Source organism: Salvelinus fontinalis, chromosome 6 (genome assembly GCF_029448725.1).
Source record: "Salvelinus fontinalis isolate EN_2023a chromosome 6, ASM2944872v1, whole genome shotgun sequence".
NCBI lineage: Eukaryota > Metazoa > Chordata > Actinopteri > Salmoniformes > Salmonidae > Salvelinus > Salvelinus fontinalis.
In genome coordinates, this window is record NC_074670.1 from 38,272,063 (window position 1) to 38,287,492 (window position 15,430).

Sequence of the window (15,430 nt, forward strand, 5' to 3'; positions counted from 1 at the left end):
GTCTCACCCATTAATTTCTAATGACCGGTCATTTTTGACCGGGAACACCACAGGTCTACAAAAGTTAAATAAAACACTCAAAATGTAATGAAAATCATCAAATTTTATTGTGTGTGTTCAGATGTCCTGTGTGGACAAAGTCATGGAACCTTTTGACAATCAGATTAAATGAACTACATTTTTCAGAGAGAAAACTTGTAAATCGGTCCAATATGATATTTGGCCCTAATTTACTATCAGTAGGCCTACTTTTGGCCCCGTAGAGCCCACAATGGTTTGTGACGAGGGTTGCCTCTGTGGCTGTCAGCCAGACTACTTCCAGGTCGTAGCCATTTTGAGTGCTCGACGGTGAAGAAGAACCAAGTTCGAGAGGTGGGAATCGCTCAAGCGTGTTATGATGTTTAGTTTGTGTCCATTCTCCTGATGCTATAGTAGATGATGTTAGCTGCTGTCCTTTGAAGCATTATTCCAAACTATAGCTAGCAATGTTTTTACTTTCCAACCTAAATCTTGAAAACAAGCACGCTGACGCTAGCTAAGTGTTAGCTGGCTAACGTTAGCCAGTTTAATTTCGCACCGAGCCCGGGGAATTTGGAAAATATTGACTGAAGAAGCAGACGAGTAATGCACAATAGTTTAGATAAACATGCTCACGTTATATAATTTTATCTACATAGATATCACAAATTAAGTGCATGCAATGTAAATTAAATACATTTGTAGTATGAAGTGCAAACGTTCGCTAGCTAGCACCACCCAGCAAACATCCATAGCCAGCTGAGCTAACTTAGCTAACGAACATTCATGTCCCTAACTCCCACTAGCTAGCCACAATTACGCAGATTTCAATTAGCTATCTAGGTTAGCAATTTAGCTTAGCTTTTTTTATTAGCTGGTTTCTGTACTGTCAATAAAAAGCATCTGCATCGATATCAAACAAACGTTACTTGTTTGATCCGAAGCCATTTCTAGCCGTTCTGATTTCTAAACAACTGCTGGCTACATAACTAGCTTGCTAACACTTATTTATATTTATTACAAGTCAGTTAAGAACAAATTCTTATTTTACAATGACGTCCTACCGCGGCTATTCATCATGATAATTACAGTTCACATTGAGAATATCATTATTCACTCACAATACTGTCATATCATGCTTCTGTCCCACATAGGCAGGCTCCAGGCGTAGGAACTACAGGGTGAGAGATGTGGGACCAGGGTGGACAGCCCTGGCCACAATGGCCAATGAACCAGCAGCAGTGGATGCAGTCCTTCCAGCACCAGCAAGATCCAAGTGGGTGACATCACCTGTATGCATGGAGCTCTGTTCAAGTGGAAATTATCCAAGATTGGATTGGTGTAACATTGCTTTGACCATGCAAAATGACAGCTCAATCATTGCATTATTTACAATTTTACAAAATGACACCCCAAGCAATGCTTCTCTTGTCTTTCTGTGTTGTGCAGGCCAAGTGGACTGGGCAGCACTGGCCCAGGCCTGGATTGCTCAGAAAGAGTCTACAGGCCCTACAGTGGACCAGCAGAACATTCATCCTAATGGACAGGACATCCCTGGCATGGATCCTGTGATGCCCAATAACCATGGCTCCTTCCAGGGTGACACCAATTTTGGCAGAATGTGGCAACCTGGTAAACTCTAAACATAATTTTCTGGGGATGAAGAATATGCAAGGCTTATGTCCGTGATCTGTTTTCTCACGTTGCAAAACCATCATGCTTGCTATACTCAGTCTGTACATAATTTGTCTTTATATCTCAGGGATGGTGTGACGTTACCGATGTACTCCAACAAACATGTCATGGACGAATTTCACATCCACCACATTAACATAGCTGTGCCCCAATCAACTTAGTTCCCCTGCAGTCCAGCAGTTTAATGTTAGAATAGCTTGAGTGCAAGTGTACGTTTAGATTTTTGAATGGTCTCTTGTAACATAAGCCTTTTGGTGGGCTTAACCTTTCTAGGACACACGTTCAGCTAGCGTAAACCCCCCCCACAACATTCCGCTGAAAAGGCAGCGCGGGAAATTCAAAAATATTTTTGGGAAATATGTAACTTTCAAACATTAACAAGTCCAATACAGCAAATGAAAGATAAACATCAGAAATGTTCAGAAATGCCTCCAAAATATCCGGAGAAATTGCAGAGAGCCACATCAAATAACAGAAAAACTCATCATAAACTTTGATGAAAAATACATGTTTTTACATAGAATTAAAGATACACTTGTTCTTAATGCAACCGCTGTATCAGATTTAAAAAAAAACATCATGCAATAATCTGCCATGTTGGAGTCAACAGAAATACGAAATTACATCATAAATATTCCCTTTAATGATCTTCATCAGAATGCACTCCCAAGAATCCTAGTTCCACAATAAATTGTTGTTTTGTTCAATAATGTCAATTATTTATGTCCAAGTAGGTACTTTTGCTAGCGCGTTTAGTACACATTTCCAAAAGCTCGTGCAAGTCCCGCATAACGTCGGAAGAAAACTTCAAGTTATATCACAGGTCGAATAAACTTGTCAAACTAAGTAGAGAATCAATCTTCAGGATGTTGGTATCATATATATCCAATAACGTTCCAACTGGAGCATTCCTTCGTGTCTGGAGAAGTTATGGAATGCAAGACGATATCATGAGGAAAACGCGTGACCAGGAACTGGCAATCTGCCAGACCACTGACTCATTCCCCTCTCATCCGGCCTCACAACACACCATAAACATCATTCAACGTTCTACAGACTGTTGACATCTAGTGGAAGGCGTAGGAAGTGCAAACAGATCCATATCTTACAGGGATTTGAACAGGCGATGAGTTGAATATTGACCAGCCTCAGAATTTCCACTTCCTGTTTGGAAGTTTGCCTGCCATATGAGTTATGTTATACTCACAGACATAATTCAAACAGTTTTAGAAACATCAGAGTGTTTTCTATCCAATAATAATAATATGCATATATTAGCATCTGGGACAGAGTAGGAGGCAGTTCAATTTGGGCACGCTATTCTTCCAAAGTGAAAATGCTGCCCCCTATCCCTAAAGTTAGAGAGATCTTAATGAACAATAACAATGCACTTGTGTTGTTTACAGAATGGGGGATGCACGGTCAGCCCCCTCCTCCTCCCATAGACCAGGGATGGATCCCCCCAGGAACAGGACCCATGGGGACTGGACCTATGGATGTGGTGGCTCCCTCTGAGGACAGCACTAGCCAGGACAGTATGGAGTTCTCTGAAGGCCACCACAGGGTCTTCCCCCAGAACAGCCACGGCTTCGGGGGTCAGCCCGACAACTACGCCATGACCCCAATGGCCATAAACCAGTTTGATTATCAGGTACACACACCACACACTTACAGTAGAGTTCCATGGCTGCTCTGTCATTCAACTAGTTTGGATGGTCCTCATTTCTCATTGTCTCGCTCTCTGTAGCACGGGGCGGCTGCCACCTACGGCCCCACTCCTACAGGGTTCCACCCTCCATACTGGCAGCAGGGTCCCCCACAGAACAGACGGGACAGGCCCCCAGGATTTAGGGACCGCCAGAGATCCCCCATCCAGATCCTCAAACAAGATGCTCCTGCTGCTGCCCTCGGTGAGCATCTTCACCAACACTTTGGTACAAAAACGTCCTCATTAAATGGGTGGTGATCAGGATTTCATCCTTGGACACTTACTGCTGTAACAGAGGCACAGGGTTGCTTCAACTCTCTTGCCGTTCATACCCACACCATCCAAAATGTTGTATCTCACCATGTTTTGTATCTCAGTGTTGCTCTCTACTTTTTTTTAATTAGCTTTCCCAGGCACGCAGGAAAACAGACACACACACACATCATCCAATGACCTGGCTCTCCTCTCAGATGCGGTGAAGAGGCGCACCCTGCCGGCCTGGATCCGAGAGGGCTTGGAGAAGATGGACAGAGAGAAACAGAAGAAGCTGGAAAAGGAGCGCATGGAGAAACAGCGTGCCGAAATGGCTGAAGATGAAGACAAAGAGAGCGACACAGTGGACGAGGGAGGCGATGGGCCTCGTTTACCCCGCAAGAGTAAATTTGTAAGCATCAATCTTTTTGTTTCCATGGCGTCATGAATCCCATTAACCTTATGAATAATGAGTTTAAAAATCCCCAAAATAATTTCATTAAATTCCTGTAAAACTGTGACACTGGTGAACTTTCAGGAGGTCCTGTTGTCGTGTCTTTATATATCTGACCTACCACCCCTTTACCTACCCTGTAATAGGATAGTGATGATGAAGAGGGTGATGAAGAGGAGAGGGAAGATGAGGACCGGGTCCTGACCAGGAAGCAGGAGCTGGCCAGCAGGAGCCCGTCACCTCCCCTGGAGGACCAGAGCGAACCAGAGATGACCGAGGAGGAGAGAGAGTTCCAGCTGGTTAGTTTTGGCCTACAGCTACCATTCTGACACATTGGGGTGGGTGTAGGGCTGGGCGTTATATCAAATTGATGTTCTTGCGCAATCTAAATGCCTGCATCGCAAGAATCAATTTTTTTGTAGGCTACTCGTGTCTTCTTCTCTTTTGCTCCTGTGCTGTGTGCACCTTCCCATTTACACCAGAGATCTGTATATAATGACGAGATTCTCATGTCTGCTCCCTAACAATGGGAATCGTCCCAAGGGCGGGAGGGCATGTGATAAGCTTATGTCTAAAATAAGCCCATAGTAACGCATTGGGCTGATTTTGGACAGAGCGAAACCTCTCGCTTCGCATCTTCCTCTGTGTTTACACACACACACACACACCAAGCCCCTCCGCCAGCCACTCACAACAACAAACATGAGCGGCCACTTCTTCCTCTCTGACAAGCGGTTTCAACTTACTATTTCGATTTGAGGTTTGGTCTGACAGAATCGGTCATATGGACACCGAAACACATTATTTTACTGTAATAAAGAAGTTAACCTATCTAACAATAACCTTTTTATGTCTAAACTCCTCAAATTGCATGTAGACTACTAATTAATTGAATTAAAACATAAGTTAGTTGAAATCAAATCAAATAATTTACATATAGTTAGACATTGTTAGTTTGGCAAAAAAAAAACTAAACCAACATATTTGTGGGTTACATCTTTTGTCCAATGGAAAATAATTGCCAAAAAGGCAGATGACCTATGTAGCCAATTAGGCTAAAGTATCATTTGAGGGTTCACAAATTAATGCTCAGTATGTAGGCGTGGCATTGCGGTATCACTAGCAGCATTTTAGCCAAATACCATTATACTAACTGTCTAGTCTGTGTTTTATACATTTGCAATAAGCATAAAGCACTAGTTATATTACAAATTGGCAATATGTTCTCATTCTGAGAAATAAGGTATGCCATTCTGAACAAAATGGACAGGCTAGCACGCTTTTCAAACATTTGGAGACGGACAGGCGTGTGTTTATAGCAATTCAACTGTTCTGCATTGTTAGCTAGAAAATAGATCCAAGTTGACTTGAAATAGAAAGATGAGCTAGCTACTCACTAGCACGTGGGCTTGTGCTTGAGATATTCTTTTAGACCTGCGTTCATTTTCTATAATGCCTGCTACAAGAAGTTAGTCATTTTTAGTGAATGTTTATTATGCATGGTTCTGGTTACATTTGTAACAAAAATGACATTTTAGTAGACAGACTTGAACGCCAGATCAGTTATTATTGCAGAAAAGCAAGTTACACTCTTGATAAAATATTGAAATTATTAGTGGGTTGTGGAAGGCTTTACATTTAGCCTAGGTATAATTTCACAAGCCATGAATTCATTAGATCAATGTATTAGACCTTTAATTGTGCAACAAAGTTTATTTGGAGAAAACATAAACAAAAAACTAGATATACAGTTGAAGTCGGAGGTTTACATACACTTAGGTTGGAGTCATTAAAACTCGTTTTTCAACCACTCCACAAATTTCTTGTTAACAAACTATAGTTTTGGCAAGTCGGTTAGGACATCTACATTGTGCATGACGCAAGTAATATTTCCAACAATTGTTCACAGACAGATTATTTCACGTATAATTCACTGTATCACAATTCCAGTGGGTCAGAAGTTTACATACACTAAGTTGACTGTGCCTTTAAACAGCTTGGAAAATTCCAGAAAATTGTGTCATGGCTTTAGAAGCTTCTGATAGGCTAATTGACATCATTTGAGTCAATTGGAGGTGTACCTGTGGATGTATTTCGAGGCCTACCTTCAAACTCAGCGCCTCTTTGCTTGACATCATGGGAAAATCAAAAGAAATCAGCCAAGACCTCAGGAAAAAAATTGTAGACCTCCACAAGTCTGGTTCATCCTTGGGAGCAATTTCCAAACGCCTGAAGGTACCACGTTCATCTGTACAAACAATAGTACGCAAGTATAAACACCATGGGACTACGCAGCCGTCATACCGCTCAGGAAGGAGATGCGTTCTGTCTCCTAGAGATGAACGTACTTTGGTGCGAAAAGTGCAAATCAATCCCATAACAACAGCAAAGGACCTTGTGAAGATGCTGGAGGAAACCGGTACAAAAGTATCTATATCCACAGTAAAACGAGTTCTATATCGACATAACCGGAAAGGCCGCTCAGCAAGGAAGAAGCCACTGCTCCAAAACCGCCATAAAAAAGCCAGACTACGGTTTTCAACTGCACATGGGGACAAAGATTGTACTTTTTGGAGAAATGTCCTCTGGTCTGATGAAACAAAAATAGAACTGTTTGGCCATAATGACCATCGTTATGTTTGGAGGAACACCATCCCAAAGAACACCATCCCAACCGTGAAGCACGGGGGTGGCAGAATCATGTTGTGGGGGTGCTTTGCTGCAGGAGGGACTGGTGCACTTCACAAAATAGATGGCATCATGAGGAGGAAAATGATTTGCATATATTGAAGCAAAATCTCAAGACATCAGTCTGGAAGTTGAAGCTTGGTAGCAAATGGGTCTTCCAAATGGACAATGACCCCAAGCATACTTCCAAAGTTGTGGCAAAATGGCTTAAGGACAACAGTCAAGGTATTGGAGTGGCCATCACAAAGCCCTGACCTCAATCCTATAGAAGATTTGTGGGCAAAACTGAAAAAGGCCTACAAACCTGACTCAGTTACATCAGCTCTGTCAGGAGGAATGGGCTAAAATTCACCCAACTTATTATGGGAAGCTTGTGGAAGGCTACCCGACACGTTTGACCCAAGTTAAACAATTTAAAGGAAATGCTACCAAATACTAATTGAGTGTATGTGAACTTCTGACCCACTGGGCATGTGATGAAAGAAATAAAAGCTGAAATAAATTATTCTCTGCTATTATTCTGACATTTCACGTTCTTAAAATAAAGTGGTGATTCTAACTGACCCAAGATAGGGAATTTTACTCGGATTAAATGTCAGGAATTATGAAACTGAGTTTAAATGTATTTGGCTAAGGTGTATGTAAACTTCAGACTTCACCTGTATATATGGTATGCAGCATACCACCCTGCATACCACTGCTGGCTTGCTTCTGAAGCTAAGCAGGGTTGGTCCTGGTCAGTCGCTGGATGGGAGACCAGATGCTGCTGGAAGTGGTGTTGGAGGACCAGTAGGAGGCACTCTTTCCTCTGGTCTAAAAAAAAAAATATCCCAATGCCCCAGGGCAGTGATTGGGGACACTGCCCTGTGTAGGGTGCCGTCTTTCGGATGGGACGTTAAACGGGTGTCCTGACTCTCTGAGGTCATTAAAGATCCCATGGCACTTATACTAAGAGTAGGGGTGTTAACCCCGGTGTCCTGGCTAAATTCCCAATCTGGCCCTCAAACCATCATGGTCACCTAATAATCCCCAGTTTACAATTGGCTCATTCATCCCCCTCCTCTGCCCTGTAACTATTCCCCAGGTCGTTGCTGCAAATGAGAACGTGTTCTCAGTCAACTTACCTGGTAAAATAACGGTAAAATATTGTGAATCGCCTATAAATTTGAAAAAAAATCTATATATAATTTTTCGGCCGTATCGCCCAGCCTTATGAGGTTTGTCTTTTGTTATACATTTTTTTCTGTTATGTTATAGAGCCCTGATTCTCAAATGGCAGCTCTGAAATTGGTGGCCCTGTTCACTATTTTCAATATATAAGAACCATCCTATTCAAGACTGCAAAAATAGCCCTCTTGACAAACAAATGATTAACATTAACTCATGTCAGAGCCTTTTCTCACATTTCTCTCCAAAGATGATTGTGACTAAAACTCTGCTGACGGAAATCCTGCTGGAGGTCACCAACGAAGAGATCCAAACTGTGGCCAAAGAGACTCACCGCAAAGCCACCAAAGGTCTGCTTACCTCCGTCTCCTCGAGCCCACGCATCATCTGTGCCTTTCACAAAGACATGTTTAAGCCTGTTTTATGTAGTCTGAAAACGTCACTCAATTCATCTCCGTGAGTCAGGGTAATTGTGTGGCAAACTTGGGAGTATTTTCAAAATGTGATCATATGCATCTTCAACCATTCTCTGCTAATGCAACGGAAGACAAAGAAAATGTCCCTGGTAAAAAAAGACAGCAGAGCAGCTGGTGTATTTAAAACAAAACAACAGTAACCTAAACGGTTTTCCCTGGTTCCTGCTCCTGAAGGTCCTCCTGAATGACTGTGTTTCTGAACCCATTGACTTTATAACAAATGCTCACCTAAAGATCAGATTCAAGTGACTTGTCCCTGTTTATCTGACACTAGTGCATTAGTACAGAGTGGTTCTGATCCCCCATTCCAACTGTTGACTTTGAATGTGTGTGACAGACGTTGTTTGTTAACCCCTTCTCTTCTCTCCGTTTGTCTCCTTTTTTATTTTTTGGGGGCCAAAAACCGCTCTTGTGAATAGTGCATTATCTGTGCCCCCTTCTCTAGAGACTTCTCTATGGTGGCTGTCTCTATGGTGGCTCTATGTGTTTTAACATGTTGTTCCTGTTGTTGATGTGAATCAAAGCTCCTGCCAAACAGCTGGCACAGTCAAGTGCACTGACTTCTCTGATCGGCATTGGTGAGTTCCCCCTCTTTTCTTCCAGGCGGGGGGGGTAAGAATCAGAGCTCAAACCCCTGTCCCCTCACTGCTTTAGTAGCTCAGAAGAGTGACTGAGGCAGCCGAAGGGAAGGGTCCACCTCACAGGTAGGGTTGCAAAATTCCCAAAACATTTCCAAAAATATCTATTTTTTATTCCAGTTGGAAGGGAATAAGCTGTCTGTGAGAGAATCCTCCTACCTGGAATTGTTCTACTGGGACTTCTGATAAAACTGGGAATTTGGGGAACGTTTCTGAAATTTTGCAACCCTTCACAGCACAGTTTGAGTGTCTTAGCCTTACTAAGTCATTTCTTATCAGAACACTAAAGAGCATGCCATCTCACAGTAAGTGGAGTGTCAGTGGGTTTCAAGTGTGTAGTTAAGTTGAAAACATAGACAGTGGCTGCGTCTTTGACGGGAAGCTTGGTTGGTTGTATGGCTAGTTGCTGCGGTCTTGCTCAAAAAGCTGGGGGCTCTGTTGTGGCAGGTGGACTTGGCGACTATGGCTCAGACTTGAGTGAGAACGAGGAGGAGCACAGCGCCCAGGCGTCCGAATCCTCCGACACGGACGAGGAGGAGCTGCACCACCGTATCCGGGAGAAGATAGACGCCTTCCGACGCAAGGAGAGGGAGCTGCAGGAGAGACAAGCGCAGGAGGCGCAGCACGCACGTGGTGAGGGAACTAAACTAGAGGTCGACCGATTAATCGGAATGGCCGTTTTAATTCATGCCGATTTCAAGTTTTCATAACAATCGAAAATCGGTTTAAAAAAATGTACACCTTTATTTAACTAGGCAAGTCAGTTAAGAACACATTCTTATTTTCAATGACGGCCTAGGAACGGTGGGTTAACTGCCTTGTTCAGGGGCAGAACGACAGATTTTTACCTTGTCAGCTCAGGGATTCAATCTTGCAACCTTACGGTTAACTAGTCCAACGCTCTAACCACCTGCCTCACGAGGAGCCCGCCTGTTATGCGAATGCAGTAAGTTGCTAGCTAGCATTAAACTTATCTTATAAAAAACAATCAATCAATCATAATCACTAGTTATAACTACCCATGGTTGATGATATTACTAGTTTATCTAGTGTGTCCTGCGTTGCATATAATCGATGCAGTGCGCATTCGCGAAAAGGACTGTCGTTGCTCCAACGTGTACCTAACCATAAACATCAATGCCTTTCTTAAAATCAATACACAGAAGTATATATTTTTAAACCTGCATATTTAGCTAAAGGAAATCCAGGTTAGCAGGCAATATTAACCAGGTGAAATTGTGTCACTTCTCTTGCGTTCATTGCATGCAGAGTCAGGATATGTGCAACAGTTTGGGCCGCCTGGCCCATTGCGAACTAATTTGCCAGAATTCTACGTAATTATGACATAACATTGAAGGTTGTGCAATGTAACAGGAATATTTAGATTGATGGATGCCACCCGTTAGATAAAATACGTAACGGCTCCGTATTTCACTGAAAGAATAAATGTTTTGTTTTCGAGATGATAGTTTCCGGATTCGACCATATTAATGACCTAAGGCTCGTATTTCTGTGTGTTATTATGTTATAATTAAGTCTATGATTTGATAGAGCAGTCTGACTGAGCGATGGTGGGCACCAGCAGGCTCGTAAGCATTCATTCAAACAGCACTTTCGTGCGTTTTGCCAGCAGCTCTGCTGTTTATGAATTCAAGCCTATCAACTCCCGAGATTAGACTGGTGTAACCGATATGAAATGGCTAGCTAGTTAGCGGGGTGTGCGCTAATAGTGTTTCAAACGTCACTCGCTCTGAGACTTGGAGTAGTTGTTCCCCTTGCTCTGCATGGGTAATGCTGCTTCGAAGGTGGCTGTTGTCGATGTGTTCCTCGTTCGAGCCCAGGTAGGAGCGAGGAGAGGGACGGAAGCTATACTGTTACACTGGCAATACTAAAGTGCCTATAAGAACATCCATTTGTCAAAGGTATACGAAATACAAATGGTATAGAGAGAAATAGTCCTATAATTCCTATAAAAACTACAACCTAAAACTTCTTACCTGGGAATATTGAAGACTCATGTTAAAAGGAACCACCAGCTTTCATATGTTCTCATGTTCTGAGCAAGGAACTTAAACGGCACATATTGCACTTTTACTTTCTTTTCCAACATTTAGTTTTTGCATTATTTAAACCAAATTGAACATGTTTCATTATTTATTTGAGGCTAAATTGATTTTATTGATGTATTATATTACGTTAAAATAAGTGTTCATTCAGTATTGTTGTAATTGTCATTATTACAAATACATTCGTTTTTAATCGGCCGATTAATCGGTTATCGGCTTTTTTTGTCCTCCAATAATCGGTATCGGCGTTGAAAAATCATAATCGGTCGACCTCTAAACTAAACGCAATATCAATAAGCAGTGGTGACGTTGTCTTTGAGTTTAACAAATGTTTTGTTTTCTGTGTGTCTCCCAGAAGAGATGGCGCTGGACAGAGTGAGCAGAGAGAGGGGGGATTATGACGAGGGCCAGTTAGAGAGCCTCCACAAACAGGAAGTGAGAGAGAGGGAGGCGGAACCCACAGCAGAGAGACGCAGATCCCGCAGTGAGCCTGAAGTTATCAGCGAGGTCAGGCAGGCGGGCCGGGGTAAGGAGCGTGGCGCAGGGCGGGGCACCAGTGGTTCCCCCAGCAACGGACGCAGCAGCAGCTCCCATTCCAGCTCCAGCAGCGCCAGCAGCCAATCGTCTTCCTTCTCCTCATCATCGTCGACCTCCACACGCTCCTCTTCGCGCTCCTCCTCACCCCGGAGGAAGAGGAGGCGCAGCCGCTCCTCCTCACACAGGGCCCGCGGTGGCGGCCTGCGTAGCCACAGTCGCAGCTCCCACAGACGTCACGGGGAGCGCAGCGTCGACAAGGCCCGAGAGAGGAGGAAGGGCAGCCGGAACCACAGCGCAGAGCGCTTAACCCGCCACCGGAACCGTAGCCACTCTCGAGAGCGAAGGGTCAGCAGAGGAGGCAAGAGCAGGTCCAAGGACAGGGCCAGCCGCAGCAAGAGCAGGGACAAGGAGAGGGACAGAGACCGGAAGAGGAGTAGGGAGCGCAGGGACAGTCACAGCCGCAGCAAGAGCAGGGACAAGGAGAGGGACAGAGACAGGAAGAGGAGCAGGGAGCGCAGGGACAGCCGCAGCAGCAAGCACAAGCAGAAAGCCTCCAGCAAGGATAGGGACAGGAAGAAAGACCGGAGCGGCAGCCACGACAAGAAGGAGAGAGAGAAGGAGAAAGAGTCAGATAGGAAGAAGCAGAAAGCCAAAGAGAGGGAAAAGGAGAAAGGGAAGGAAAAGGAGAAAGGGAAGGAAAAGGAGAGGGGGAAGGAGAAAGATAGGGAGGTGAGATCTGTGGTGGCGGAGGAGAGCAACAGCAAATCCAAGAAAAGGAAAGAGAGCAGCGATCACACAGACCCTCAGGGTGACAAGCACTCCCATCAGTGTAGCAAGGCTAGCAAGAAGGGCTCTGCCAAATCTAGCAAGAGGTACTCTGACTCGGAGTCGAGCAGGTCCCCCTCCCCCGAGCTTAGCAAGGAAAAGAAGTCTAAGAAATCCAAACGTAGTCGCTCAAGATCAACGGAAAAATCTCACAAGTCTGGTAAGAAGGCAAGCCGCAAAAACAAGTCTAAGTCACGATCAAGGTAGTATTCCATTTTTTACCATCTCTTTTTCTGTTGTATAATGTTGTTTCTGTTGTGTGTGTGTCGTATTCGAGGCCTACTGCCCAGTAATATTTTTTTAGCACAACTTTCCTTGTTTTCTGTCGGCTCAAGGCTACCTTACAAAGTGAAATAATAAATATTTTTATGATGTGTTAAAAAAAAAAGGAACCATTTGTAGCCACGTTTCTGTTCCTCAGACTGTCTCCATAGTGCCCACTGTTGGCCATGTGCAGCATATCAATCCATTTGAGTGCCTTGTTTGAATGTAGTAACTGTTCTTCCCAAAGGAGAGTGACCAAGTTCATTCAGGAATCAATGCAATATATTGTCCTCATGATGAGCTAATGTTAACAGGGCCCCAGTGGGGGTGTGTGAGTGTGTGTTTATTTTGCCTGTGTGTCATTTTGCATGAGTGTGTGAGAGTGGTGCAGCACCATTAATGTTCCCCTTTGCGTCTCTGTTTCAGGTCCACGTCTCCCGCCAGGCGCAGGCGTTGAGGAGCGCAGGGCTCCCTGATCTGTGCACTTACATTTAAATTCCATGAGTTTAACAGGCTTGTCTCATTATAGAGGCAACGGTGTAGGTGAACTCTCCACTCCCCCCCCCCCCCCCCCCCCCCCACACACACACACACCTTCTATCTTTGTAAATATGTGATTTTTAAGTGCAAGTCGGCAAACAGGACATTTTGAATGCTAGGTTTTTGGCTTCTATCATGCAAAGCACGGAGGCTTTGTAGTCAGTAGAATCTTGGAAAGATGTGTCATTTTAAAAAGCTTAACAGGATAAACGTAATAATGTAAATTGTCCAATAAAACTGAAATGATCCCTTGTTCTGGGTATTTTCTTTGTCTACTGTATAACTGTTCCCCAATGATGATGATGAACTCATTCAGGACTGCATGGGAAACCCAATTTATGTACCACACTAAAGGCATGACTGAAGTGTTGAATGTCACTCATTTGTTAGTGGAGTAGATGCATTTATTTAAAATAAAAATAAGATTGACATGTGTGCAACTGACTTTCAAATCATTACTGTTTTAATATGATTTTTTGAGGGGTATCATTAAACCTGCAGTAATTTGGATTGAGTGCAATTGATAACATGCCATTATCAATACGTTTAATTCATATTGATAATTTGGAATGGTCTTTTAGAAATTCTAATGGAAGAGGTTTTTTTTTCAGTTCAGCTATATGAACAAACATTACAAATTCACCATATTTTATATGTACTGAACAAAAATAAACAACATGTAAAGTGTTGTGTTTAGAGTTGAAATAAGGTATTGTTTACATCCCTGTTCATGAACATTTTTCCTTAGCCAAGATAATTCATAAACCTGACAGGTGTGGCATATCTAGAAGCTGATTAAACAGCATGATCATTACACCGCTGCATCTTGTGCTGAGTACAATAAAAGGCCACTCTTAAATGTGCAGTTTTGTCACAACACAATGCCACAGATGTCTACATTTTGAGGGCGCGTGCAATTGTCATGCTGACTGCAGGAATGTCCACCAGAGCTGTTGCCAGAGAATGTAATGTTAATACAGCCTTTTTGCCTATGCCCTTCCAGGTCCACACATGGCTGCAACCCTGCCCTGTCATGTGAAATCTATAGATTAGGGCCTAATTTATTTATAAGGAAATCAGTCAATTGAAATATGAACTAGCTCAGTAAAAGAGTTGAAATTGTTGCGTTTATATTTTTGTTTAGTATATATTACTGGCACAGTCCAATTTCAGCTTTATGTTATGTATGAAATATACAACAATGCAGTACCCAAGATTGTGTTATATTATCCTGAATTTCTGTAGATGGCGATATTGACTCGTTTAATCTTACCGTCCAAAGGGAAGGTATGCAGCCGGCTATACACTTATCCCCCGTGGACCGACAAGTTATTACATAAAACTTTCTCCATTCAGCTGAAACAACTATTGCCATCTGCCGGTGTTTGATTTAGTATTATACACTATGTGGACACCTGCTCGTTGAACATCTGATTCCAAAATCATGGGTATTAACATGGAGTTGGTCCCCTCTTTGTTGCCAATAACAGCCTCCACTCTTCTGCGAAGGCTTTCCACTAGATGTTGGAACATCCAACCAAAGCTCTCCATTGCGCATGGTGATCTGCGGACCACACTGCTAACGTCGCGTCCATGGGCGATGCAAAATGCTTTCCATTTGTGACGCTTGAAGTACTGCAAGTCCCGCCTCTCATCTCCTCATTGTTTTTTAGGAGCATATACCCACGTGGGTGATTGAAAAATGAACTGAGATCCACACTCCAGTCCAGTTGGTAATGCACCTTAAAGTTGGTTGCCAACCACCATATAAAGTCCAAAGAAGAAGCCTGAAGAAGGAGAGATTACTAGAAAAAAACCTTGGTTTACCCTTTTATCTGTGGATTAATTGTCGGAGTAGAGGACCTTGTGCATTTCAGGTAAAATAACAACCCAATGTTGATATCCCAGGACAAATTAGCTAGCAACAGCAAGCTAGCTAAATTGCTATAAATGTTTAATGCTTTTCGACCTGTCCCCAAATTAATATAGTTGGTTCAGAGTTCGTTATGCGCGAGATGGCGGCTTTCTGTGCTCGGCGGACCTGCTTCGCTGGGGAACTGTTTCTCCTAGAAGTTTCCACCTTACAATAACAGCACTTACAG

The 15,430-nt window shown here is 43.2% G+C and overlaps 1 protein-coding gene across 3 annotated transcripts; it reads left to right on the forward strand.

The window, feature by feature from the left end:
* The first annotated feature begins 264 nt into the window (after positions 1-264).
* LOC129857794 (arginine/serine-rich protein PNISR-like) lies at positions 265-13,768 on the forward strand. Of its 3 annotated transcripts, none has more exons than XM_055926370.1 (12): positions 265-372; positions 1,173-1,294; positions 1,468-1,650; positions 3,120-3,364; positions 3,461-3,623; positions 3,826-4,085; positions 4,274-4,426; positions 8,233-8,332; positions 8,983-9,036; positions 9,544-9,729; positions 11,518-12,727; positions 13,215-13,768. In XM_055926370.1, the coding sequence occupies exons 2-12, from the start codon at positions 1,207-1,209 to the stop codon at positions 13,243-13,245; spliced, it is 2,673 nt and encodes an 890-aa protein (XP_055782345.1). In that variant the 5' UTR covers positions 265-372; positions 1,173-1,206; the 3' UTR covers positions 13,246-13,768. The 3 variants fall into 3 exon arrangements, with proteins under 3 accessions (XP_055782345.1, XP_055782346.1, XP_055782347.1); XM_055926371.1 differs by having other exon boundaries at positions 11,521-12,727; XM_055926372.1 differs by having other exon boundaries at positions 3,892-4,085.
* The last annotated feature ends 1,662 nt before the right edge of the window (positions 13,769-15,430 follow it).